This window comes from Rhamphochromis longiceps, linkage group LG4 (genome assembly GCF_057381845.1).
Source record: "Rhamphochromis longiceps isolate RC_006_pf linkage group LG4, R_longiceps_female_GT1.1, whole genome shotgun sequence".
Taxonomy (NCBI): domain Eukaryota; kingdom Metazoa; phylum Chordata; class Actinopteri; order Cichliformes; family Cichlidae; genus Rhamphochromis; species Rhamphochromis longiceps.
The window spans coordinates 16,757,615-16,785,007 of NC_140560.1; the positions used below are offsets into that span (position 1 = coordinate 16,757,615).

The 27,393-nt window shown below is 42.6% G+C and overlaps 2 protein-coding genes and 1 long non-coding RNA gene across 5 annotated transcripts; 1 reads left to right on the top strand and 2 right to left on the bottom strand.

Annotated features, from left to right (window-relative positions):
- Positions 1-113: 113 nt before the first annotated feature.
- On the bottom strand, positions 114-18,407 carry recql5 (RecQ helicase-like 5). The gene is made up of 19 exons (XM_085403519.1): positions 18,266-18,407; positions 17,979-18,100; positions 17,358-17,879; positions 16,416-16,512; positions 15,193-15,304; positions 14,933-15,095; positions 14,776-14,858; positions 9,638-9,859; positions 9,447-9,540; positions 4,748-4,787; positions 4,606-4,664; positions 4,312-4,382; positions 4,088-4,181; positions 3,833-4,009; positions 3,093-3,709; positions 2,938-3,004; positions 1,582-1,803; positions 1,424-1,496; positions 114-1,342 (listed from the first exon to the last, which is right to left on the bottom strand). Exons 1-19 carry the CDS (start codon positions 18,360-18,362, stop codon positions 1,218-1,220), a joined length of 3,057 nt encoding a protein of 1,018 aa, XP_085259645.1. The 5' UTR covers positions 18,363-18,407; the 3' UTR covers positions 114-1,217.
- LOC146671320 (uncharacterized) lies at positions 10,382-14,743 on the top strand. 2 transcript variants are annotated; one of them, XR_014911435.1, is made up of 3 exons: positions 10,382-11,114; positions 13,739-13,857; positions 13,949-14,743. It is a non-coding gene; the product is annotated as an uncharacterized LOC146671320 (long non-coding RNA). The 2 variants fall into 2 exon arrangements; XR_014911434.1 differs by lacking the exon at positions 10,382-11,114 and having other exon boundaries at positions 13,307-13,857.
- A 1,545-nt stretch (positions 18,408-19,952) lies between the features above and the next one.
- Positions 19,953-26,558, bottom strand: LOC146671321 (uncharacterized). Of its 2 annotated transcripts, none has more exons than XM_085405155.1 (10): positions 26,419-26,558; positions 24,987-25,061; positions 24,465-24,563; positions 24,139-24,240; positions 21,560-21,694; positions 21,333-21,470; positions 21,185-21,236; positions 21,073-21,099; positions 20,947-20,973; positions 19,953-20,853 (listed from the first exon to the last, which is right to left on the bottom strand). In XM_085405155.1, exons 2-10 carry the CDS (start codon positions 25,044-25,046, stop codon positions 20,294-20,296), a joined length of 1,200 nt encoding a protein of 399 aa, XP_085261281.1. In that variant the 5' UTR covers positions 25,047-25,061; positions 26,419-26,558; the 3' UTR covers positions 19,953-20,293. The 2 variants fall into 2 exon arrangements, with proteins under 2 accessions (XP_085261281.1, XP_085261282.1); XM_085405156.1 differs by having other exon boundaries at positions 26,430-26,550.
- Between the last annotated feature and the right edge of the window lie 835 nt (positions 26,559-27,393).

A 27,393-nucleotide genomic window follows, 5' to 3' on the forward strand; every position in this document is an offset into this window, starting at 1 on the left:
CCACAGCTGGGCCTCAGTGGCCATCTTTGCTTTTGGTTTCTTCCCGACTGTGGGGACTGATACAGTCGCCTTTTATATGCTTTCATCATTGGAAACCATGTTTTAGGAAATGAAAAGAAAAAGAAAAAGCCCTGCATCACAGATTCTCCCCCTGCTGAGAGACAGAATATTTTTAAATACAGGAAAATTCAAGCTGGACAGTTTCACAGTAGATTGCATGAATAAAAAAAAAAACAAAACTGGTTCCAGTATTTAAGACGAATAAACAAAAACATAAAATTTAAGAGCAAGTAAGATAGTCTGCCAGAAACAGAAGCATTAAAACATGTGTTTTGTGCATTTTATTCCCCCATTGACTTACACACGCACCCCCCGTCCTCCCCCGTCCCCAGAGAATAAATCTCAATGACTTACTTTGAACTTTCTAATGTCAGAGAAACAACAAGGAAATCATGGCTTATTTATTCCCTTTTTAATAGCACAAAAAATTTATTAAAAAGAAAATAATAACAGCTTCAAAGTCTTTTTGCTCTTCACGACCCCATCTTTAAACACCACCCAACCACGAATGTCATCTTAAACGTGACAGACGGCTATCAGAGGACAACTGTGACAGCATTTTTAATGTTTCCTGAACAGAGAGCTGCAGACACTGTACAACAAACTAGTATTTTAGCTTTCTGACACACCTTTACTTGTCACACACACAAAAAAAAAAAAAAAAACCAGACAAAAAGAGAAGGGATTAAATGTTCCAGTATGGCAACATTGGAAGATCCCCAAACCAGCTTGCTCAAAATCGCACGCTGTTGTTTGAATGCCAATAATTACACCTCTGCTTTTCCTGCTATGAGAAGCCTGTGAAAAACCTCAGCTGGCTTCCTGCTCCAAGCACCACTGGGTCTGCATAACTCTGCACTGTGATGTAATAAGACCATGTGAATTACACACAGTTTGCAGTTTAAAAAGAAGTCTCACACATGCATCTGTCTGATCTCTCAGGCTGCAAAACTGTCCCTGTTTTATTGCTTACTATTTATTAACCCAAGTTACAGTATCAGCAACCATCCTGGAAAACATTTTAAAAGAATAACAAAATAGCAGCAAGTGGACCATAAACCTCGTCAGCAGGCATCTGTGACAAAGCCTGAGGTCATCGTAACCGGAGAAGTTTAGGCACTGTCAAAGAGGAAGGGCTACATATTTCCTCCCCCCATTCATTCACTTTTGGCTGTGGTTTTACAGCTGTGAGGTCTCTTAAGGTGCTTCCAGTCTGCCTCGCTCTCACAGCGCTGGACGCTGCTGAAGAACTTCTTGATGAGAGCCTTGGCCTCTGCTTTCACTGTGGACCCAGAGGCTGGAGTTAAAGAGGACCAGCACACAAAGCAAACTGCAAGTTAGAAATTTCCCATGCACCCTTTACCTTGGCCTTTCCCCCTGCTCCTTCCCTCTGTAAGAAGGTGAGACAGGTAGCGAGCGAAAGACTTAAACAGCTCCTGCAAAATAAAGAAAGAATTTTAATCATTCTGCTTTTAATCGCAAACCTACTTTTTTTTTTTTACAAACACAGCACTCGCTCACCTTTGTGGCAAACTTTCCCTGAGTGTAAAAAGGGTCCAGGTAGCGGACCACGATATCAGCTGCTTCCTTAAGTGTTACAGGCTTGGGCGAGTCAGTGGCTGGGTGCAGGGCTCTCTCCTGCACGTTGGGGTTGAAGGTTACTCTCCTGCTGCTCTCATTCCCGGGCCGGCTGCGCTTCGCCGGAGGGGGAGACTCCGTCATGGTTTTCATGTCATCTGTCACCTGGACACACATGTCATGATTGTTCACAAGCATAAAGTCAGATTCAGGACTCCAGGCAGAACTGAAATCTATGGTTTGGCCTGCCAAAGACTCCAATCTGGATATCTTTGGAAAATGTACAGGATGGTATAAATTTTAGAATTTTAACTGTATTTTCATATGTTTAATGGCTTTCCCCCCATGGTCCTAAGAGATATCTCTAAGTAAGAGATAAACCATTAAATAACAGAGTGTTACTGTTCCTTCACAACATACTAGAGAAATTTATGATTTTTACAGATGGTTCACAGAACAGATATATTTAAAAATATAGGGGATTAAATGTGTGGCTAAACATCTTTACACTATCAGAAAGGAGTTTCACTGGGCCGCCCACTTAAGATCAAAGTGATCTGTACGTGGCCCACGATGTAAAATGAGTTTGACATCCCTTCTTTACAACATGGACTTTAATGAGGAGTTTTCTATTAAAACTAATATCTATCCCCATCATGCTGATGCTCAGTCTGTTATAGAAAAGAGAAATTATGCTGAACAAAAACGAGACTTTGGATTTAGATTGTGTGGATTGTGGAAAGAGGCTAAATGTGTTTTTCTATACTGATAATTCAATATTGTCTGAAGCTATGCAGGAAATTATAAGGAAAACTGAAGAGTGACAGATTTCGACCCACTCCTGCATACTTCAGGTGCTTTGTCGAACACGCTATTTGGTATTTCGTAAAAGTTGCTAAAGCTCCACTGATTGAATAACTGACAAGCTCAAAACCTCTGGCATTAACATCAGCACAGAAACTGTGCGCCAGGAGCTTCATGTCATGAGTTTCCATGAGTTGCTCGAGCAGTTGCTGAATGTGTAGGTGGCCCAGTTCTTTTGTCCATACAGTGAATGCTAAAATTGTATGCCAACTGACTTCCTGTGGAAAAACCCCAATCTGAGTGTAAGACAGATTATCATGCTCAAACTCTAATCTCTTAAAACTTTACTTTGTCTTGTTTTGTCTTTATACATTTGTCCAAAAGTCTTATTTTTGGACAAACTTATAAAGCCTTTGGAGCACTTCATCTAGCTTCAAACTGCTGAGCGGAAAGACTTGTTTCAAGAAGGACTTTTGTGGGTGTACAGACACCTACCCCGGGAATTTCACTTGTGTTAACCTCTTCTTCACTTGGTTTAAGTTCTTCTTCGTCTTTGTTTTGTCTGTGGGAGAACAGGGGGAAGAAAAAGCAGTTAAAAGTCAATAAAAGGCTTTTTCCCGCTATTTCTGATCAAATTAAGAATCAAATACTCTGTGATGGACGTCAGGTCCTGCTCAGATGTCTCTTGAACTGGTTCTGCAATATCAGCTCCGTCCTCCTCGTCATCATCAGGTATAACAATTATCTCAGATTTGCTTTCTACGAGGATCACATCCTCAGTCTCTGACTGTGCAGCACTGCTCTCTCCTTCTGACGCAGCAGGTGAGTGTGGTTCCTGGTTGATGTATTCCTGGGAGATGGAAGCTGGAGCGGGAGATAAAGTGGCTTCGGGCTCCCTCGGCATCTCCTCCTCATCCTGGCTTTTCTCTGGAGTATGTTTCTTCATGAAAAAATGAGAAATGTTGTGGAAACTCTTTGCTGCTTCCGCCAGCTTCTGCTGCTTCTTGCTCATGGCTCTGCCTCCTTTAGTCGGGCTGCTCAGGGAGGTCGTGACGGCATTTGCTTTGGCTTTGATGGGCGATGATGCATCTGTGTTGGCTTCTTTTCCCTGCATAATGGTTTCTCCTGAGTAGCCATTGAAAAATCCGCCGCTTGTCCTACCTTTGTTAGCCCCTGTTTCCAACATGGAGGGGTTTATTAAATCCTTAGCAGTTATGAAGGGGTTAGAAGAGCCCCGTTGGCCTGCCCCTACCCTCTTACGCTTCAGCTGGGGGGGAAAGAAAACATGTTTTCCTCTGAATACTCTGCAGCCACAAAAACCTCCAGTTTTCCTTTAAAAAAAAAAAAAAAAAAAAAAAAAAAATCTGGGAAAGTAGAAAAGCAATGTTACCGAGTACACCTCAGATGCCAGCGTGAACCCCTGCGGCTCATCAGAAAACGAGGATGAAGAGGAGGATCCAGCCTCTTTGAGTTCTGTTTCTCTGGAATCGCTGCCGCTGCTGCTCCTAGCACCTTCTGCTTTATCTCGACCTGCTGAAGCAGGTGCCGCTTTCTTCATCTCTGTTACCTTGACAGAATAATAGAGCTAAGCATAAACATTTCCCTCTATATGGCAATGAGACATTAACAAAAAGCCTGCACTTACCTTCTTTAGCACCACAGCTTTGTACAAGTTAGAGGACTTGCTGTTTCTGAAGACCTCGTGTTCAATATCCACCGCCAAGGACAGACTGTCAGAGCTGAGAGACAAATGCCGACACTTTGAGAAAAGTTAGTTATATGTATTTTTTTTTATTTTTTTTTTGCAGTATTTTTATGTTTGAGGAAAAATGTTTAAAAAAAAAAATCTGAATGAATCTAGATAAGTACTTGAGTGCATCTTCTGCCCCCTGCTGGCCTTGAAGTGCCTCCTGCAGGAGGTACAGGCAGTGCTCTCTGGCCTGAAATACAATATGAATCTTATTAACGCCTTGGAAAACGCTCACTTTCTGCTTTTACTGTACAAAATGTCAAACACCAACGAGCCACAGCCTTTTAAGCTGCTGCGTTTTGGGTTTTTTAACGCTGCTTTTCTCATCACATGGCCTGAGTCGCTGAAGGACGTGTTCATAAATGCAGCAGATATGAGGAATGTGTGCGTAGTGTTCAAGTTTTGTCTTGTACCTTTACACTGAGCTTGGGAATTCTCTGGCTGCTGGCCTCTCTAAGCGGGCAGTCGATATCTACACAGCAGAATAACACCGGTTACAAAACAGGACAGAGAGAGTTATTCACAATCATTTTTACTGTTCGTGTTACACGTTACCTGGAGGAACAAACTCTTCCCTCTGACTGCTGTCGTTACCCTAAATAAACACGAGCACAGGCAGAAGGGAAGCCTTCAGTATTCACACGTGTATTAAAGCCAGAACATAGAAGACAACAGTGAGCATTTATTATATACGGCTTTGGGACCACGACGCAATTTTTTGTTGTTTTGCCTCTGTACACATCACATCACTGAATGTGCAGACTTTCTCATTTAATTCAAGGGGTTATCAAATAATTCTGCATTAACTGTTTATTAAAATGAACTGGAGAAACTAATATACACTCAACAAAAATATAAACGCAACACCTTTGTTACTGCTCCCATTCCCCATGGGATGGACGTAGAGACCTAAAATTCATTCCAGATACACAATATAACCATCCCTCCCAAACAGTGGTCACAAATCAGTCCAAATGTGTGGTAGTGGGCACATCTGCTATATTGAGATGATCCATCCCACCTCACAGGTGTGCCACATCAGGATGCTGATCTGACATCATGAGTAGTGCACAGGTGTACCTCAGACTGCCCACAACAAAAGGCCACCCTGGAATGTGCAGTTTTTTGCACTATTGGGGGTCTGGGGTCCCAGAACCGGTCAGTATCTGGTGTGACCACCATTTGCCTCATGCAGTGCAACACATCGTCGCATGGAGTCTATCAGATTGTCAATTGTGGCCTGTGGAATGTTGGTCCACTCCACTTCAATGGCTGTGCGAGGTTGTTGGATATTCGTGGGAACTGGTACACGCTGTCGTATACGCCGGTCAAGCACATCCCGAACATGCTCAATGGGTGACATGTCCGGTGAGTATGCTGGCCATGCAAGAACTGGGACATTCTCAGCTGCCATCTGCCCTGAACAATGTGAACCATGATTCATCCGTGAAGCGCACACCTCTCCAACGTGCCAGACGCCATCGAATGTGAGCATTTGCCCACACAAGTCTGTTACGGCGACGAGCTGGAGTCAGGTCAAGACCCCGATGAGGACGACGGGCATGCAGTTGAGCGTCCCTGAGACGGTTTCTGACAGTTTGTGCAGAAATTGTTTGGTTGTGCAAACCAATTGTTCCAGCAGCTGTCTGGGTGGCTGGTCTCAGACGATCTTGGAGGTGAACCTGCTGGATGTGGAGGTCCTGGGCTGGTGTGGTTACACGAGGTCTGCGGTTGTGAGGCCGGTTGGATGTGCTGCCATATTCTCTGAAACGCCTGTGGAGACGGCTTATGGTTGAGAAATGAACATTCAATGCACGGGCGACAGATCTGGTTGACATTCCTGCTGTCAGCATGCCAATTGCACGCTCCCTCATTGCTTGTGGCATCTGTGGCATTTTGCTGTGAGACAAAACTGCACATTCCAGGGTGGCCTTTTGTTGTGGGCAGTTTGAGGTACACTTGTGCACTACTCATGATGTCAGATCAGCATCCTGATGTGGCACACCTGTGAGGTGGGATGGATTATCTCAATATAGCAGATGTGCCCACTACCACACATTTGGACTGATTTGTGACCACTGTTTGGGAGGGATGGTTATATTGTGTATCTGGAATGAATTTTAGGTCTCTACGTCCATCCCATGGGGAATGGGAGCAGTAACAAAGGTGTTGCGTTTATATTTTTGTTGAGTGTAGATTGTTTTTAATACTTGGATGAAGCGTAGACTGCCGTTTCCCCCCCTTGAGCTGCTTGGCCTGGACTTCATCCACCTTCAGTTGCTTCTTGTTTAGGTAAGGTAAGGTAAGGTAACTTTATTTATACCTAAAGGCAAGGTAAATTTGCTTTACAGAAAAATGACAGCATTTGACATCCCTTTAAAAACACACATACCTAGTAAATATATAAAACTCACTGTGACACATACTTTAATATTTCGAATCAAAAACAGTTCTTATTTAACTCAGTGACAGCAACGGGGACAAAGCTATTTTTATAACGCTTTGTCCTGCATCTCGGAAATAGAAACCTCCGTCCTGAGGGAAGAAGCTGAAATTCACCCCTTAGAGGATGGGAACCATTATTAAGGATTGATAAAGCCATCCTCTGTACCTGCTTAGAGTACAGGGAGGCTAAACAAGACTGTGGCTCACCTATCAGACGACTGGACCATCTCACTATCTGATTTAGAGAGTTTTTCTCTGTGACAGAGGTCTGACCAAACCATGCCACCAAACAAAAGGATAAAACAGACTCAATAAAAGAACGATAAAACAAAGTTAAAATTTTTTGGTCAATGTGGAAATGAACAAGTTTCCTAAGGCAATAAAGGTGCTGGTGACCCTTTTTACAAACTGATTTGCAATTTTGATCAAAGTTCAGTTTTTCATTTATTATGGTCCCAAGATATTTATATGATTGTACTTGCTCTATTTTCTGACCTTTAATTAAAGTGACTGCTTGCCCATTTTGTTGTTTCCTAAAATCAACAACCATGTCTTTTGTTTTAGATATGTTCAGCTGGAGATAAGACTCCTCACACCACTGAACAAAGTCATCAATGACTGGACCGTGGTTAGTTTCACCCTCTTTCAGTAAGCTGACAATAACAGAGTCATCTGCATATTTAATGATGGCCCTGTTTTCATGTCTGCTCTGACACATATTTGTATAGAGAGTGAATAATAAGGGTGATAGGGCGCACCCTTGAGGAGAACCTGTGGAGGAGAACACTGGGTCAGACAGAACCCCATTTATTCTCACTCTTTGTGACCTGTCAGTTAAAAAATCTAAAATCCAGCCCACCAGGTTTTTCCTGATTTCAAACTGTTCTAAAAGTCTTTTAATTAAAATATGGGGCTGTATTGTATTAAAAGCCGAAGAAAAATCAATGAAAAGAAGTCTTGCAAAAGTCCCTTTACTCTCTACATGTTTAAGAATTAGATTTAGTAAAGTCAAAAGTGCGTCCTCCACTCCTCTGTTGGGCCTGTATGCAAACTGCATTGGATCTAGCTGACCTTCAGTCTCTTTCATAATCACATTTCTGATGATTTTTTCAAAGACTTTCATGACAACTGAAGTGAGGGCAACAGGCCTGAAGTCGTTTAGAATTTTTGGACGACTAGATTTGGGGACAGGAACCACGACTGCTTCTTTCCAAAGAGAGGGCACATGTTGTGTTTGCAAGGATTTGTTAAAAATAACCTGAAATATAGGACTGAGTTCATCAGCACAAGATTTAATTAGGCGGCCACTAATATTATCAGGACCCTGGCTCTTGTTCACATTGACTGTATGAAAGGCCTTTGTGAGTCTCTTTGCATTTAGCTTTGTATTTAATAACTTTAAAGCATGCTCTGTTGGTTAGAGATCAGCTGACTGGCTTGGCAATTGAAGAATCTTCCATTTCTTCTCCTTCAGAAACTCTTGAGTTGCTTTGTGTCATTTTCCATTTGTGCTGTGAAGCTCTGATCAGTTTTGCAGCATTTTTCTGAATCTGAGCAGAGAGTATAGGCCTGTGCACATCCATCAGCAGTCACCATCATCAATAAAAGCTAGTGATCTATATCCGCTGGCAGCCACACATGCCCATCTATATCACTGCCTCCGCCATGTTTGACAGGTGATGTGGTATGCTTCTAATCACGAGCCGTTTCTCTCCATCTCCAGATTTCTCTCAGCGCTGAACTGTTTTCAGGCTCTTTTGGATATTTTGTGATCTAGCCTTTCTGTTTCCATTCATCGAGCAATCTCCATTTTAGACGTTGTTAATGATGACTGTTAAGGACTTTTTTTTTTTTTTTTAGACATTTTAAGGATGTTTTTCATAACCATAGAAATAATTCTGTCATCATCCACGTTTTTCAGGCGTTTTGATGTTGCTGAGCTGGTCAGTGCATTCAGCATTTTTAAGAAAGAACATGACTGTGTGATTGGCCACTCTCTCTCTCTGATAGTTACTTTGTTTTTTCAGTCTAATGATGCCTCCCTCACTTGCTCCAGCGTGTCTTTGGAGCTCACATTCACAGTTCCCGTGAACACTTGGAATCCACCTCTGATATTCTTCTGCTTAACATTTCATGAAAATAACACAAAGACGGATAACGGGGGACTGTGTGTACAAATGTCTGTAGCTTCCAAACAGCTAATGCGACAGTTTTGTAAAAACTTTCAGAGTTAAAGCTGAAAGTTGGCACTTCAATCGCATCATGATGGCTTGATTTAATATCCACCACAATTAACAACATTTTATCATCGTCCAAAAGCCTGTGCATCTGTAGTTGAAGTGCAAAATGTCTCTTTAATGTGTAAAGAAAGAAAGATAAAAGAACCATAGTTTTAAGCTAGCAACATTTAAATGAAGCTCTGAGCAACGAAGCCCTGAGGCATCAATAACCTCCATAACTCTCCACACACTATAATGACTTGTTTGTTCTTCCTGCTCAGTTTCTACTTTTTTTAAATAATCATGGCATTCCTGCTTTTTATGCTATGTTATAAACAGTTTGGCCAACCTCCTCTTGGACCTGATGAGGAATACTTTAGTTCAAATGTTGTAAAAATTCCACTGAACATGTGGGAGCCATTTAGCAAAAGCAGCATTTACAGGGCCTGATAGCCCCAGATGGCTTACAGATGTGCAGAGGCACAACACAAACACTCTGGAGATGCTGTCCTTACATTTAGAAATAACGTATATATTTTACCCAAAGAGTATGAGCTGATTTTCTCTATTTCTTTTTTTGTGGTAATCACCTTGCGCATGCTCATCTGCTTCTTGAAAAGCTCAGAAAACTCCTTCTTCCTCTTAAAAGGATCATCTTCACTATAACCTTCCCCTTCATCATACCTGCGAAGCAAAACATCGGTGTTAACCTACAGGATCAACCATCAAGTCATAAATGCAAGCGGGACATTTCACACAACATCACTAAAAATCGTCCTGCCTTTCAAAGCCGTAACCCTTCTTTCCTCCTCCATAAGTGTCCGACTGGAACCCGAACGCTCCCTTGGGCTCGCTGCTCTGAGCCGCACCGATCTTGGTGCTGAGCGTGGCCGCTCTCTCCAGCTGCGCTCGCACCAACTTGGGGTTACGGCAGTAGTCGCAGGCCCCCGCGCAGTTCGGCGCCGTGTTGCCGAAAAACTTTGAGATGGTGGCATGGCGGCAACTGGTGGCAGGACGAGAAAAGAGCTACCGTTGAACAGACGAGTTAAAGAAAACACACTCTGCAGTTTGCAGTTGCAAAAAGGCATCATCTCATCTTTCTGATAATGTTTTAGAAACAATATTGATCTTTTAGTTGTTGTGTAACCACCACATCAATCCCCATAATCAATACTTTTGTTATGAAATAGGTCAAGCGCCACTCTTTGTCCCATGAAAAACACAACGCAGTTGCATCAACACTAACCCTAACTAACTGTTATCGACGGATATGAAGGATGGATGCAGAGGCACAAAGTCTGGATTTGGAAACAGTCGTTCAGCGTTGTTTTCTTACAATTTCAAGGTTTTTGAAAAAAATAAATAAATACTATTAATGTCTGACAGCAGGTCACCCGCTTCCTCTGCAGCATGTTTCTGTTCACAATCCCTGCTTTAGACGGGATTTTCTTTTCAGAAAAAAGGTCTCTTGTATCACACTATCATATCCAGCATTACGCAACGGCCAGTATTCTCTCACACACACCAGCACTTGGGAAACAGCCCATTAGACGAGTCATTTCAGCAACATACCAGCTACCTTGCTAGAAGTGGAAATGCTGCCACCTTCCCTTTCATGAAACAAAGAGAAGCACTAGAAGAGGTGGGGAACGACAGAGAGGCAAACAAAGCTCTGTGAAGCAGGACTATCAAAGAGAAAACAGCCTTTGAGGCAGACAAAGAAAAGTAAGACACAGCAGTAACTACTCTGTATGTGCGCGTATGAGACAGCCACAAATCAAAAAACCAAAGAAAACAAACAAAGGGAGCAACAAGAAGCCTGGAAGAGGGGAAGAGATGAGAAGACTCAAAGCGACTGAGGAGTCAGAGCAGCGTGAAAGAGGGCAGAAGAGCGCCGGATGAAATTTGTTATCGTCTACTTTCCCCCCCTCACGTGCAGTTTGTCATCAGTGACAGTGGAATTAACCCTCTTAACTATATCTCAACCTCCACCGCTAATCTCAGGCTCGCCCGAGCACCACTCCTCCTCCGGATGACGTCCCCACAAACAAATTAGCACGCAGCCTAAAGCAAAGGCACTCAGCTGGCAGCTCCGTCAGGGGAAAGAAGAGAATGACACGTTTCCGACCGACTCCTAATTGCCAACTGGTTTTGCGATTTCTGACAGTTTAGGCTCGGCCAAGTTTCACAAAAAAACCAAAAAAAAACCCAAACTAAACAAACAAACAAAGAAACGACAAGAAGTTTCCGATCAGCAGGTAAGTGCTTTTAAATGTTTCTGTGCGAGCGCAGCGTGAGAAAAACAATTCAAGCAGACGAATGTGTAAAATGTGTTTAAAAATAGAGAATTTCTCAGAGTCACATGCATGTGATCTGTAAATACTGTTCATCGTTTTAACGAACATACAGTCAGCTCCAAAATCTGTTATTAATCAGCATCGCGTTCCACACAAGCTCACGGTCTCAGGTAGGGCTGCCACGATTAGTCGACTAGTCACGATTACGTCGACTATCAAAATCGTCGACGACTAATTTAATAGTCGACGCGTCGTTTGAAGCTTTGTAAGATCACAAAAGACGCAGGAATCAGTAGTAGGATTTAAGAGTGTAATAACGGACTGAAACAGAAGATGGCAGCACTGCATGTCCAAGGATGCCAGCTGCCGTTAAACCCCGAAGAAGAAGAAACTGTGTCCCAGAATTCATAGCGCGGCCCATCGCGGCCCTGCTTAGTTTCCAACAATGGCGGCAGCTGGTTAGTTTTAATATTATTCTTTCTGGGTCACAAAATAAACGTTTAACATATTTTCAGGCGAGAATGTAGCTGTGTAAACCTCAAATATCTGCTCAGTTTATCAAGACACCACATATTTTCAAAAGCGCTCCGACGTTTTCGGAGGCATCTGTTACCCACTAGCTCGATAGCTAGCCGGGGGCTAGGCTAACTAGAGCCGTGAGAACACCGGACTCCCGGCAGATCGTTTTCAAACCCACCGCCGTCTTTCACTACTCAGGTTAAACATGATATATAAGTCACTTAGATAACTTCAAAATGTTGTTTGGCTTTTTTCAGTGTTTTATTTGTTCCTGAGTAAATCGGTTTGGATGAGATTAAAGTTATAGTTTTTACACAGCTGAATAAACGTCAAGCAGACAGCTGATCATCAGAAGTGTGAGATGCTGGAGAATTTACTCCGGTGTCCTGTTATATTTTAGATAGCAAGGAGTTTATTAAACTCCACCGAAACACTCTGCAAATGTCATTAAAATTTAATAAACTATCATCTTGTCTTTATTTTTAGTTAGCACATACCTTAAACACTTAAAGCTGAAAGCTAATGATAGTTATATAAGAGCAGATGCTGCTGGTGCAATAAGCTGTATGCTGTATGTTCAATGGATGATGATCTGATTAGTCGACTAATCGCAAAAGTAATCGCTGACTAGTCGACTATCAAAATAATCGTTTGTGGCAGCCCTAGTCTCAGGTAGGAACAGCCCGCATGGTTGGAAAATCAATCCTTCCTTTTCTCCTGACTTACACTTTCATACTAGGATTTTTAAAAAATAGCATGAAAATATTTTGTAGCATTAATTTCCCACATCACTGTGTGTAGCATAGCTATAATACATGTGGCCCATTTAAGCTGTTTTTATAAAAGTACTGAGTTAGCTCTGTGGCTTTTTTCCAGTGAGCAGAGCAGATATGTATTACTGGATTTTACTGGAAACAACACATTACACTTATACACAGTTAAAGCAATGCAGCACAACCTTTCCCCACATTTAAATTTTCGAAGCCAGGAAGGACAAGTTAGCTTGTGATCATGCAAATCTTCCCCCGATCTCATCCTGGTTTTGAGTATATGTGATACAGGTTTCTGACAAGGAACACGAGACACATACACTTGCATAAATTACACAGTGCAGGTTTACAGATCCTGTGGGTGGAGTTGATCCCTGATCTGATCTGTCACCAGCTCGGCCACTGAGAACAAAGAAAGCTGTGAAACCTGGCTAAGGTATGCCACAGTATCCTGATTTCTAACAGTGTACTTTGGATAGTATTACCACCTTATCCACACTTCTGGAACCAGGATGTTTACATCCAGAATACTCAAAAGCATGTGATCAGAAGGAGGATACACTACCATAACTCCTCTGAATTATCAAGACGTCATGTTGACCCCCAAGTTTCCAGGCTTTGTCCTCAGTGCCAGTGTAATAACTCATATTGTAGTTATTTTCAATAGTTTTTATCCTTTTATGCTTCGTACTGCAAGTGTTAGTTACAAAGAACTCTCAAAACTAGAAATGCCACACGCTGTCACACCCATTCCAGCAATTCAGCACCAGCTCAATGACTTGCCACCCTACCACCGCCCATTGCACACACTGAAGTGTCTGCAGAGCCGTCTGATTAACACATTTATCACAGAGAAGGGCCTCGTTCTGTTCCTCTTGTTAACTCAACCCATATGTGAATCAGCCCGTCTGTTTACCATACTCTCGTAAACAGAGCAGCTTCTCTATTAATCGAAGGTCGGCGGTTCGATCCCCACCTCTTACAGCCTGCATGACAGAGCAGAATATTGTTCCTCCAGAACACTTTTAAACCCGGTTGGATTAAAATTGTTCAGGCACAGAAAAAGCACCAGTGCATTTACCGCTTTCTATCAGACACACGTTTCTTCTCGGGCAGTGAGATTCCTGCCTTCTCATGACAACCCGCCCACTAAACCACAGGCTGAAAAACTGCTTAGCTCTGACATGTAAATAGCAATTCCACCTCGCCCCACTCACAGTGTCACCAGTGAGCAACAGGAGAAATACCTAGATTGCAAGGGAAATAAAAGAGGTGCTGTATACCTGTCTTCACTAGGATGGATGCCAGAGAACAGACGCTGAACCTCCTTGGCAGAATCTGGGTCAAGCTTCAAGGTCTGCCCAACGCCAACCCCATAGAGCTGGGAGCTTTCTTCGTCCTGCTAACTTTTATTCGTGAGTTTTTGGTCGATATGTTTTTTTCCCCCACATTGCTTGTTCATCAATAAGCTGGTCATGACATTGTTTATTTGCTGCTCTCCCACAGTTGTAGTCCTGCTCATCACAGTGGTGACCTGCGCGAGCTTCTGCTGCGGCTGCTGCAGCTGCTGCTGTCGCAAGAGGAAGCTAAAGGGTCCCGACCTTTGAGCAAAAACAGACACAACTGCAAGCTCTCCACACAGCGAGTCCTGATCGTGTTTTAGAAACACACACACACACACACACAAGAATTGTACAGGGTGCATGCTGTGCAGCACTAAAGAACCTCAACCCTTGGACAACAAAACACCTGCCAAACACCGTAAAGGATGTCCTGCAACGCTGCCAAACACACCTGCTCGAGTCAACAGGCTTTCAGGAGAGTCCACATTCCTTGGAGCATCACTGCACTCCCAACAGCGATCCCTGAGGACAGGGCAGGGCCAACTCCAGCTGTGTGTGAATCAGGCAGTAACTTCTTGGACCATACAGGACTGAACACGTGTATGAAACTAACTTTAGGCAAACGGTGAGAAATGACTGGGAATGCCCGATTGGATTGTTTTTTCTCAGAGCTTTCTAAACATAATGATGTGTCACTCTAAAGTAATGAGAACTGGCAGTCAGACTTCTGAGTTAGTCAAGAGCCTCAAGCAGGAAGCAGCTTTCAAAGGATGGTAAGAGAGGAAATCTGCCCTCTGCTGTCCAGAAACAGAAATGCACTCTTTATCTAAAACTGCACGTTACATACTGTGGAACAGGTGAAGGCGTTATGTTATGATGTAATGCTTTAAGCCTGCACTTATTGTCAGTTATGCTTTGATCTGTATGTAAATAATAATAAAAATAACAATAATTATAACCTGTCACCGCATGTGTGAATCCTTTACTTACCCTTCTTGTTCACAAAAAGACACCATGGCTTCAAAGTCAGTCATTGCGGTTTTGTCAGTGTCCTTTGCAAAGCCCCGTTTTTCCTGCAGACACATTTAAACACATATAAAAACTGTGCAGCAAAGAGCTTTCCATCCTGCTCTGCTGCTAATCTGACCTGCTTTCTTGCCACTTCCTGCCGAATGAGGAAATTAATTTGCTCCTTATCTCTCGGGGAGTAGTATGTGCGACAGGCGGAGGGCAGGCCATCTCTCCCCGCTCGCCCAGACTCTTGGTAGTAGCTGGCCAGAGACTTAGCGAGGTTCCAGTGAGCTACAAATCTGCAGAAACATTTGAATACACAATGGCAGGGGAAAAAAAAAAAAAAAACTAGATACAAGAAGAATGCGAGTGATAACTGTGCATTTGCAGCCTCACCTGACATTGGCCTTATCTACTCCCATGCCAAAGCTGATGGTAGCCACAATAACCAGCACTTTCCCCTGCATCCACTCATTCTGTACCCCTGTCCGATCTGTTGCCTTCAAGCCTACAAAAGTAGAGCTCAAACACTCAATTTTACACATCCTATACACAGATCAGGCATAACATCATGACCAGCTGCCTAATATTGTGCTCATTCTGCTTTTGCTGCCAAAAAACAGCCCTGACCCATCGAGGTATGGGACTCCGTTAGACCCAGAAAGGTGTGCTGTGGTGTTGGGCACCAAGATGTTAGCAGCAGATATTTTAAGTCCTGTAAGTTGCGAGGTTGGGCCTCCGTGGATTGGACTTGTTTGTCCAGCACATCCTTGGGCAAGACACTTCACCCGTTACCTACTTGTGGTGGTCAGAGGGCCCGGTGGGAGGCAGCCTCGCCTCTGTCAGTGCGCCCCAGGGCAGCTGTGGCGGCTGTAGCTTGCCATCACTAGTGTGTGAATGTGTGTGTGAATGGGTGGATGACTGAACATGTAAAGCGCTATACAAATACAGGCCATTTACCATTCAAACAGGCCACAGCCATCAGAGAATACAAGTCCCATGAAGGGGTTAACATAGTCTGAAGCAATGCTTAGGTAGTTGGTACAAGTCAAAGTAACCCAAAGTCACCCAAGGGATCCCAGCAGAACATTGACCAAAGCACAACACTGCCTCTGCCAGCTCACCTTCTTCCTATAGTGCATCCTGGTATCCTGTTCCCCAGGTAACTAAGCATCTGACCATCCACAAAAAATGTGATTCAGACCAGGCCACCTTCTTCCATTGCTCTCTGGTCCAGCAATTTGAGCTACAGTAGCTAATCTCTTGGATAGCCAGCCTTCATTACCCCCGGTTCACCACTGCTCCTTTCTTGGAACACTTTTCATAGATACTGACAACTGCATCTAGGAACGCCGCACAAGAGATGTAGTTTTGGTGATGCTCTGATCCAGTCCTTTCCTGCTAACACATGAACTTTGAGGACAAAATGCTCTCTAATATTTCCCACCCACTATGAGGTGCCACAATGAAGGATTAATGAGTGTTATTCCCTTTACCTGTCTGTGCTCATAATCTTATGCCTGATCAGTTTATATAGATGTAAAAAAACAAAACAAAAAAAAAAAGGAGGTAAAAAAAAAAAAGGAGGTAAAAAATAAAATAAAGTAAAATAATTTTACCTGCATGATACGGCTTAGCTACGACTCCAAGCTTCGTCAGCTGGTGAGCTACCGTCTCACAACCTTCCCTGGTCCGACAGTACACAATCCCACATCCCTGTTTACGAACATCAGACAGTTTGATTAAGCCAGAGTTTGCATGAAAGAAAATGGCAAAGAGTGTTATTCCTCCACTCTAGGCAACAAAATCAGTTGTATTCACACAAGAAAATGCTGTGTGAGCTCAATCAAGCCGTTAATAACAACAGAAATGTTATAAAACAGAGAAAAGGCACACAAACAATCCTGAAATAAAATTTAACAAAAAGTCATTCTAGAAGTAAAACATACAGCTGCTAAAATGCTTCAATAATTAAAAACTTGTTCTGTTTTTTTATTTTTTTTATTTTATTTTTTTATTTTATTATTATTATTTTTTTAATGTAAATGGCAAAGTCGTTTAAACCTTTTTATAAGTGATGCTTAAGGATGGGAATTGATAGGAAATCAACCACTTTAAAGAACTCTACCAATTCTGCCACAATAAGTATTCAAATATCCATCCAGAATTAAACTAGAAGCTAACTGTTGGGTACCAAAAGCATCTGGTCAACATGCAACTTGCTAAGGGACATTTAATCTAATCTAATTATAGGGGTTGTATCTATTTATGGAGCCTGTATCTACACTTTCGACACTGTGTGGATCAGAGAAAATCCCAAGTCAATTATTTTGCACCCAATTCTTGTTTTTTAAAGTCACATACAATCATTCCCCAATGCAAAAAGAACAGTTTAAAAAAAAGTAATTAAAAGCTCAGAATTTGCATGACATTCATGCCCATGATGAGTATTTTTAAACTTGTGGCCAAAAATGTAAACCCCTTAGGCAAACTGTCGCTACTCTATCTGAATATTTCTGTTTGTAAAAAGGATAACACATGACAGCCTACAGTCTACAAACCTGTCCGTTAGATCCACCTCCAAGTGATAATGTTTTCTTAATGAAGGCACAAAGGTGGACGTATGGGTTTGGCAGCAGCTCCCTGAAAATCACATCATAGTGCAAGTTACTCCGGAAGACGGGTGTAAGAAAAGAAAGCGGCGAGGACAGCCTCAGGGACTGAATGATGTCCTCCTGTACATTCTTGGGTGCTGTTGCTGTTAAGGCCAAACAGGGAACTCCTTGCAATCGAGCCCGCAGTTCACCCAGCTTGAGGTAGTCTGGTCGGAAATCATGGCCCCACTGCGAGACGCAGTGAGCCTCATCCACAGCCAGGTAAGACAGCAAGCCACGGGAGCACAGGTCCATCAGGCAGGGCTGGAACGCGGGCGAGGCCACCATCTCTGGAGTGATGTAGAGAAGCTTTAGCTTCGGGTTGCTGCTCCCCAGGTCGGCCAGGATCAACCGGCGCTCACTCACTGGGAGCTTAGAGTTGATGGAGCAGGCAGGGATGTTTAACTCCTTCAAGTGATCCACTTGGTCCTGGATAGAAACACGAACAGGGGTTAAAGCAAACCTGATACTGCAAAACTTATTCGAAGGTTTTGGATTGGAGCTCAGGAGCTAGAGACAGACGCTAACCTGAATGAGAGCGATTAACGGGGATATAACCAGAGTAATGCCCTCAGCAAGCACTGCAGGCAGCTGGTAGCAGAGCGACTTTCCTGCTCCAGTAGGCATGCACACAAACACATCCCTGTCACCTGCAGGAAGACCACAGAGACCACCGTGTTACACATTATTCTGTCTCTCACTGTCTGTGAAAACCAACTGAACCTCACATTCAAAACTAAAGACAAACAGCAGTTATGTTAGCTTGCTAACGTTCATCTAACAGAGAGGCAGACAGGAAAAATGAGCCGACTTACCTCTTTGGACTGCTTTAACAACATCTTCCTGCAGTTTAGACCTGAAGGTGTCGAACCCAAAGTGGGTTTTTAAGGCCTGTTTTAAATTTGCTGTCATCGTTTGACTACCTGCTGGGAACTCATATAAATCTTCTTAGGCATCGTCGCGCAGTGATTGCGTCATCACGGGCGCGTAAAACACAAAAAAAATGTAAAGAAATATTTTGTTTGTTTGCTTCTTTTAACGGCGTTAAATTCAGTTTGAATATATTTGTTATAGAATTATTTGATTTAATTTTTTTGATTAAAATTGTATGCGTTATTTTGTATCTGCATTTTGTCATGGTGAAAGAGTTAGAGTTCTGTGATTGGTCCCGCTGATACGCCTTTCAGCTTCTATCGATAACAAATAAGTCCTGAATTTCCTAAAAATAAATAAATAAATAAATAAATAAATAAATAAGGACCTTTAAACCATACAAACGTCACATGCAAATTATGGAAAAATTCTGTAGTTGTACTGAAGAGGATTAGTATGGAAGAGGATTATGGCCACTGGGGGGAAAAAGTGGGCACATGTTTTTTTGTTTTTCTTCTTCTTTTCCAGAATTCTGAGAAAAAAAGTCTGAATTCTATGGAAAATTAAAGGTCAGAATTCAAACTTTTTTCTCAGAATTTTCTTTTTTTTCCCTCAGAATTCTGACTTTTTTTCCCTCTGAATTATTTTCAAAATTCTGACTGTAATCTCAGAATTCTGACTTTTTTCTCAGAATTTTCTTTTTTTTCCCCCTCAGAATTCTGAAAATAATTCTGATGAAAAAGTCAGAGTTCTGAGATTAAGGTCAGAATTCTGAGAAAAGAAAGTCAGTCAAAAATGAGGGAAAAAGAAAAGAACTATTTTCAGAATTCTGACTTTTTCCTCAGAACTCTGGAATAGAAGAAAAAAGACGTGCCAATTTTTTCTGGTGGCCCTAATCCTCTTCCGTACATTTACATTGTTTAGGATCATCGTCATGTTGAAAAATGAAGCCACTACCAATCAAATGTTTTCAAGGTTTTGTTGCATCATAGATTATAATGTAATCTAGTTCTTTTTTTCAGTTTTTTTTTCTTTCTGCTTTTAATTTTATCAATCTTGATTAGATCCCCAACACTGCTAGCTAAAATAGAGCCCCAAAACATGACAGGGCCTCCACCATTTTGCAGATGGCTGTAGACACTCACTATTGTATTTCTCTCCTGACTTCTCCCATACATATTGACAACAATTTCAACCAAATACTTCAAACTCACATTCATCACTCTATAAGACCTGTTGTCACAGACTTTCAATCCAGTTCTTTTGTCATTTGGAATGGCTCAGCCTTTTCCCTTAACTTAGATGTGCTAAGTTTTCTGCTAATAGCTTTTTGGGAACCTCCTTGTTGGTGAAAAAATACTAATCCATGCCCGTCAAATAAAAGAAAGGATAATAAATTCAAACTTGTGCACTCAATTCTTGTTTTTTACAGTCATTCAAAACATATGCCGTACAATCATTGCACTCTGGAAAAAGGACAGTTCAAAGAAATAATAAGAAATCCAAAATTAACACGACATTCATGCCAATGATGAGTGTATAAATTGTATATAACTGTATATATTTTAAATACATTACCAAACAGAATATCAGCAGTATCAATAAAGACATGAAGCATCAAGACATAGATTTGGTTTATTTATTATTCACACGAGTGCATTTTATTGCTGGATTAATAATGCACAATACATCACATTAACACTATAGGTTTCTCTTGAAAGAAGATGACGGCATTTCATTAGATGGCATTTCATCACGTATGTGAGCAAAAGGGTTGCACTATAACTCTGTAGTGAGAAAATGGAAGCAACAATCACATTAAAGCAGCAGCATAGAGAGTGGTCACAGAGTGAAGCTATTCAGTAGCACATTTAAGGTCTTTTGCAACCTCCCTGTGATTTGGGATTGTTATACTTCACTATGATGTCTACTGATGTTTTTTTTTAAAGGAAATGCCCACGGAGGGAAACTCAACCCCACATGCAAGATGTGGAGCACAGACACTGGGTTTTGGCTGCTGGAGACCTGATAACCAGATCCTTGATGATCTCCACTGTGCCAAACAGTGGGAAAAGCTTCTCATCGAAGCTCTCGTTGTAGGTGTAAATGTGGAAATGTTTGTCCACATCATAGAAGGACAGCTGGTTGTTGTCATAGTCGAGGTAGACGCCCACCTTGCGGGGGATGAGGCCGGGTGGCAGCGCGGTGAATGGCACCGTCAGCGCCTTAAGCTCAGTGCCCCTCTCCAGCCGCAAGGTCAGGTACCCCGTATCTGTGTTCAGCGACTTAAAACCTTTCCTCAGGGCCGACTCTTTAGCAACGCCCAGCCGCCAGTCGCGCTCTCCCACTTCCACCTCCCAGTAGTGGCGACCAGTGCCGTAGCCCTCCGTTCCAACGGCACACCACCAACCGTCAAAACGCTGGTGGTAGTTGGGAATATCTTTTCTCTCAAAGCCACAGCGCATCCTTTTCTCATCAGTAGAGATGAGCAGATCAGGGTTGGCCGTGTCCAGATCCAGGGTCACCTCCACTAGAGGGGAAATGTGAAGAGGTTTAAATTACAAAACAGGTTGAGCAAAGATTATATGGGGAAAAAAAGCTGATTAAATATTTAATTTTGTACCTGCAGCATCTGCAATCCAATCCCACACTGCCAAAAAAAAGGGAAAATAAAAGTAAGTGGATCTAATAGTGTAAATGCACCAGCATGGGAATAGTAATGTGTGATTCGTGGTCTACAGTATCTCACCTGGTTGAGGGATGTAGGATATGGCACCTGGAAAAAGAGAATGATAAACTCATAAGAGGGTAAATATTTCCAAAGAAACAACCAAAGTCAGCTTGAGTTACGATTTACAAACCGATCTTCTGAGTCTTCTGTTTCCACAGAAGCCACTGCTGTGGGATGGTGTCCTGTAGGAACAAACAACAAAGAGGCCTCATTGATTAACTGCAGCGAGTCATGCAAGCTGTAAAGTTTGACCTGTGGATTACAGAAAGAACTTCTACCTTGTCAGGCCGCTGTAACATTAAAGTCCACATAAGCAGCTCCATGGCGGTCAGCAGATTGGGAGCACGGCCCCAGCGCCAGGCGGACTGCACGTCCTCCAGATTCTTCACCACTGGTTCTCCGGGCCACACACTTTGCTGCAGAATGATCAATGTCAATAAAAAACAATGAGCAAACTTATTTTTTGTTTTGAAGGAAATATTAGTTGTATGTCTGAACCTCCCACCTCAGGCTGGGCTCTTATATCCTTGATCCATTCGAGAATAACAGCTTTGGCCTGCTGCAGGTCCTTCTCACTCGTCACATCGGGCTGTTTGCCCTCATTCATCTCTGGCCAGCCATCAGTCTGCATGGGTCTCATCTGCACAGAGAAAAACACACATTTATTAAATATACCTCTATACCTAAAAGACGTGTAGTTCTACTGTGACTATTAATTTTCTGCAGGAATCTGATGTTTCCTTTTAGGTCATCTGACTGTCCACATGTTCACAATTCATAAGATTTGATCAGATTTGGTCAGGTTTTAATTCAGCTTACTTCTTCCAAAGTCTGCTCAAGGTCACATTTGTCATTTTATGGGCACATTTCCATTTTCTCAGCATAACCTTCATGCACACTACTTACACTCTCACCAATATTCAATTCAACCCTTTCAGCAAAGTCATTAACACAAGGTTCCCAGTGCATGCATACAATAATAAAGTGAGAACTTCCTGGAATGCCAAATCATGTGATAGCTTGAACTATCGCTCTGTCACACGTTGTATCTTTTTAGATTGTAACGACCATGATCTTACTGATCATCCTATTAGCTGGCCATTCAACTACTAGACTTGTAGTCAAGACCGCCTAAACCAAGACCAAGGCAATACCAAGACCAGAGGGCATCGAGACCAAGACAAGACCAAGACCAAGTCAGACAGAGTCAAGACCAAGACAAAGTCGAGACGAGTCCAAGACCGAGACTAAAAAGTCTTTAAACTGCAGCCAGATGCTGGTTCGTTTACAGGTGTCAGGCATATTTATGTGTTTTTGCGATGCACTCGCACAGCCCTCCTCACCGCTGTCTACTGTCTCACTCACTTACTGAGAGGACAGACGCACGCTCCACTTGACTGCCGCGTCTCTCACCCTCTCTGTTTGTCACATAATGATATTATCCTATATCCTTGCATGTGATTGGCCACAATATGGAGGGATTGGAGCATAGCTGGGCCACTGTGTGAAGGCTGACCAGCGAAAGGAAATTAAGGAAATTAAGTGAGGAGCCGGCTCTCGCTCAATGGGAGTCGACTCTTCTGATTCACTACAAAGCACTCTGTAAGCACAGCTCTTAGAGCTGATGCTTTTGCGTATGAAACATTATCGAACGTTACGTTGTGTGTCATGGATACTGTTGACTCCAAATCTCCCGACCACTATGTCGATCTGAGAGAGCAAGACCGAGACAGCAAGACCAAGACGAGACCGAGGGATCCGAGACCAAGACCACATAAAAGTGGTCTCGAGACATCCAACTCTATCAACTACCCATTCATTCATTCCTGTCCAGATCTATTAGAAAGGCATAGTTGAGGCTAACATCAGTAGTATGGTCAATGCTATGACATACTGACATGTAAATATATTTTCAAGCTTTTTAAGGCAATGATTACTGCTGGTTACTGTATGTAGTCATGATACTTCTGAGCTCAAATTTCTCATTTGCTGTTTGTAGAGAACTTGTAGAAAGTACAAAAGGTGGACATAGCTACGGCGACTTTCTGAAGTGGTGAGCGATTTCACCGGCACCATCTTGGTATCAAAAAACTGAATGTAAAGACAGATCAACCTGTGACACCACTTGCTTGCTGGCTAATTGCTTGCAACTGACAACTCACTGCCAGTGAATGAGCTGATAATACCGCAGACAATCCTGCTTCCTAAAACATGATTTAACCAAGACTTTCAAGACAGAAATCTTCCCATAGACTTCTATTGAGGTTTTGCAATCATTATGGATGTGCAAAAATCATGGTGACAGTGTAGGACCACTAAAGTCCCAGTAACACAGTACTAGAGACCTGGTCATGAGGGGGAAATTATTACATGAAAATGACTGCTAAAGCCTCATTAACAAAGTCTTACAGACTAATCAGTGACCCCCTAGCAACCACGTGTTACTTTGGGGAAAATGTGTATTCCTCAACTGGTTGGCAAAACCTCCTTGTGACTGCTGCAGTGGTAGTTTGGATGAAAGTAAGGGACTTAAGTAAGGCTACAGTAAGGCTGTAGGGAAACTGTAAAAGTGTGACACAAACCAGAAGTGTCAGCCTTACTATCACTAAGCTAGTGGTTAGCAAATATTTGTAGACAAGCATGTAAAACCGCAGGCAACTCTAGTCTGCTAGCTCAAGCAATCACTGCAAGGTTTTGGGGAAGTCTCTTCTTTGCATGATTGTATCAGGTCCAATATGTTGGACAAGTCTCACACAATATGCACATGGCTGGCACATGGTGTCAAGTGGGAGACTTCAATAGGACTCAGTCTCTTTGCAAACACAGCTATCGCCATCTGGTGGCCTTCACTTAGAATGCAAGTTCCACTTCCACATTGACTTTATTTTTTCAGAAGCTACATTCATCTTTACTGTCTGTGGTTGAACTAGAATAATTTGTCCTGCATATGACTGTTTGCGACCATCCTTGACTCCACAGTGTATTTGAATTATCATTGGCTTGTGCAATACAGCCAATCAATGGCAAAACAATAGTATATCACTTCCCACACAAATGATGCTTTGGTACTTTTCAGTTAAACACCTTGCTTTCCAGCATGGAGGCCCACTGTAGGATGAAGGCCCTGCAGAGAGGAGTTGGCCAGATGTCATTTTGGTTCCAGATGTGCTCCAGCATTGCTGATCTCTGCAAGGGTAAAATGGAGAGAAAAACAGTGGATTGATGAAGACTGCTAATTATTTCAGAGTTTAATAATTCCTTCATTAGGCTGTAAACAACAGTGATGATCAGCGTCACTTTTGGCATTAAGAGAAAACTGTTACAATGACACTATCCCATTCATCCTGAAAGCGCACACTAAGACAGTGAGGGAATGCAAGCATCAGTTCAGGTTCACAAGACGTTTTTACCTGACACACTCGGCCGATGTCTCTAGCCAGCTCCACGACGAACAACTGGTCCTCATCCAGGGGCTCCCTCTTCTCTTTCTTTGCCCTCTTGTGCGAATCCTGCGAGGAAAATACAAGTAAAGGATTTTCCGTGAGAAAATGCTGGAGTAAAGACGAGTGTTCGAGCCACAAAGAAAGACATTTAGACAGCATTAGTGCTGGTTCACAAGGGCTTTAGAAAGTAATAAGGCCAACTGGGAAAGGGGGCGGTCACTTAGCCTAATCAAAATGCACATCGGGGCTCTGATCCTGTCAGCAGAAAAAAAAAAAGCCTCTGTCTCATTTCATCTCATCAACTCCCTGCATAGAGTAACCCCCCTTTTTACTTACATTAAGCCAAACACCAACACCAAACAGGTAAGATTATAAAAAAAATTTATTATGTCAGCTGTCTACCTGAGTATAAACGTGACCTCCTGCCAGGGGCCACGTTTGAACATTAAACACACAATATTTTTATTAGAGTGTACAGAAATGGGTTACCTTGATCTTGGCCGTCAGGTTTTTGGCCGGCTCCACCATGAAGTGAAAACACTGCATCATTTTGGCTGGCCTGTCCTAACATGACACACAAAACACACAAAAAATTTAGCTTTAGCAAACTACCCATTCATTCATTCCTGTCCAGACCATGTGTCATCCTGACAAGCAGCATTACGCGGTAATGAAGCATTTAAGCACAATCTGCTACATCTCAGAAATCTGATGGCAACTCCATGGCGGTAAAAACAGCAGTGAGTTATCTCACTGCTGCTCCTCAAACCCCTAAGGACTTGTTATTGTCCTTGGTGTCTTCTAGGAGGTGAATGCTGAAGTGGAAAATGGGCAATGTTTAGTTCCAAAACACTGGGAGGTCAAGTAAATCAGTAAATACATGATGATGATGGAAACATCACACGGCCTTTTGGAGATCAGAACATAACAATAACAGTAAAAGGTGAGGGATGCAGCGGTGGAGTTTTGGCAAGTTATATAAAGGATCAACAAAGTTAATGAAGTCATAGATGCCACACGCATGCAGAGCACAAAGTCTTTAAGAAGGTCATCGAGCAGAAGCAGAGAACAGCAGTGATTATTAACTTGAGCAGCAGTAACGCGATAAAAACAAGCAGTCTGAGGCAGGAAAGGCCCAGATTTTCTGTCTCCCTGCCTTATTTACTCTGTATGTCACTCACTCTGGCCTTTTTCTCTCCCTCATCATCTGCAGAAGAATACAGTGTGAGCTCAGTCTGTGTCTGGTTGGCACTGCATCAATTATCATGACCAGACAAAACTGGTTCTCAGGCTGAGCAGGACGTACAAAAACCCCCCCACAACAAAACACAACACAATGCAATTAATAAAGCCTGTATTTGCATGCAATATCACCCCTTGTTTCATGTGAATAAACTGTGTTTCTGTGCAGCTTGAAGACGGCTCGAAATAGCGCTGGTTAGGCCCACTTTCATATACAAAACTAAGCTGCACCACTCAGGAATCTACCAACAACACGCACCTGTACATACACGTCAATGCTGCGTCACACAGGAAAACAACAACAGAAATCACAACACATAAAATCAAATGAAAGACTCAATTTTTTTAGACGACACGTCTAACAATGGGGAAGTGCTCGCTTTGTATTAATGCTGTGGGAAAGCATGACCATGCAGCTTTTGCAGAGTGAGAGCGGCCCAGTTCGCAGGCAGCTGATGACTGCGCAGGAGGTAAACACAAATCTGCTGAGTGACTTTGCGGCAGATTTGCATCACATGTGCAAAGATGCCTCTTTGCAGACGTTGCAGACTGATTTTTACCACCAATGTCCACACAACAACATGACAGGTTCATGCATTTATAGCGTTGTTGTCCTATAATTCGTCCCCTGCAGTGCGTCCTGCGAAACAGCGCGGTTAGTAATAAGGCGCCAGCTGACCTGCAGCTTACCGGGATCCGCGGAGTTTTGTTGAAGCTCTTCGGTTTTCCTCTTGCCTCTTTCTTTAAGCGAGAAGCTGCCGGGTCTAAAAGTGTCTGGTCTCTGTTCTGCAGTCTGTGTCTGACCTTGTTTACATACCAGACTGACAGTCGGCTGCTCGTGCAGTTTCGTTTTTTTCCGTGAGTGACGAAAGCGGCTCATTAATGGGCAGAGCTCGCGACCATCTTGGTAAGGTAACAGTATTTTATGCTGTCTTAAAGAGGCAAATCTGTAGTTTGGATTCAAGTTTTAAAAATGCGACTGTTTCACTTGTGTATTTACATTTTCTTCTATATGGCTTGCACTGCAGCAAATCAGTTTATGCCACTGGATTTATTTTACATGCACAGGTTCATTCAGCGCACACAGACTAACTAAATCTGATAAACCTGATATCATTTCTGCTATTAAGGGCACACTTGCAAGACTTGAAGCGCAGATATATTAGATTTAATCCTTGCATACTGGAAGTTCACTGTCATCTCAGCATCAGCTTAAACTGCTGCCTCTGATTATACATGTATCACCGTAACATTTGATTTACTGTGTAACGGCTGTCTATTGTTAAAAAGGCACATTATATTGTCAAAAGTTTGCCTCGTCTGCCCTCACACGCAAATGAACTTGAGTGACATCCCGTTCCTAATCCATAAAGTTTAATATGGATTTACAGCCTCAACTCTTCTGGGAAGACTTTCCACAAGGTTTAGAAGTGTTTATGGGAATTTTTGAACATTCTCCCAGAAGAACATTTGTGAGGTAAGACACTGATGTTGGACGAGATGGGCCTGGCTCGCAGTCTCCACTCTAATTTCCCCCAAAGGTTTTCTCTCAGGTTGGGGTCAGGACTGCGCAGACCAAGTTCTTCCACACCAAATTCGCTCATCCATGTCTTTATAGATGTTACTTTGTGCACTGGTGTGCAGTCATGTTTCA

Bases quoted from the DNA above. Each gene is read 5' to 3' on its own strand.
- recql5 (XM_085403519.1), bottom strand. From the start codon at position 18,362: ATGACAGCAAATTTAAAACAGGCCTTAAAAACCCACTTTGGGTTCGAC. The intron at 17,880-17,978 runs GTTAGCGTCTGT...GTTTCTATCCAG, and splicing joins CGTTAATCGCTCTCATTCAG to GACCAAGTGGATCACTTGAA. The intron at 14,859-14,932 runs GTCAGATTAGCA...ATGTGTCTGCAG, and splicing joins AGGAAGTGGCAAGAAAGCAG to GAAAAACGGGGCTTTGCAAA.
- LOC146671321 (XM_085405155.1), bottom strand. From the start codon at position 25,046: ATGATGCAGTGTTTTCACTTCATGGTGGAGCCGGCCAAAAACCTGACG. The intron at 21,695-24,138 runs GTGTTTAACTGA...TTCTCTGTGCAG, and splicing joins CCTCCATGCTGGAAAGCAAG to ATGAGACCCATGCAGACTGA. The intron at 21,100-21,184 runs GTTTGTAAATCG...CTCTTTTTCCAG, and splicing joins ACAGAAGACTCAGAAGATCG to GTGCCATATCCTACATCCCT.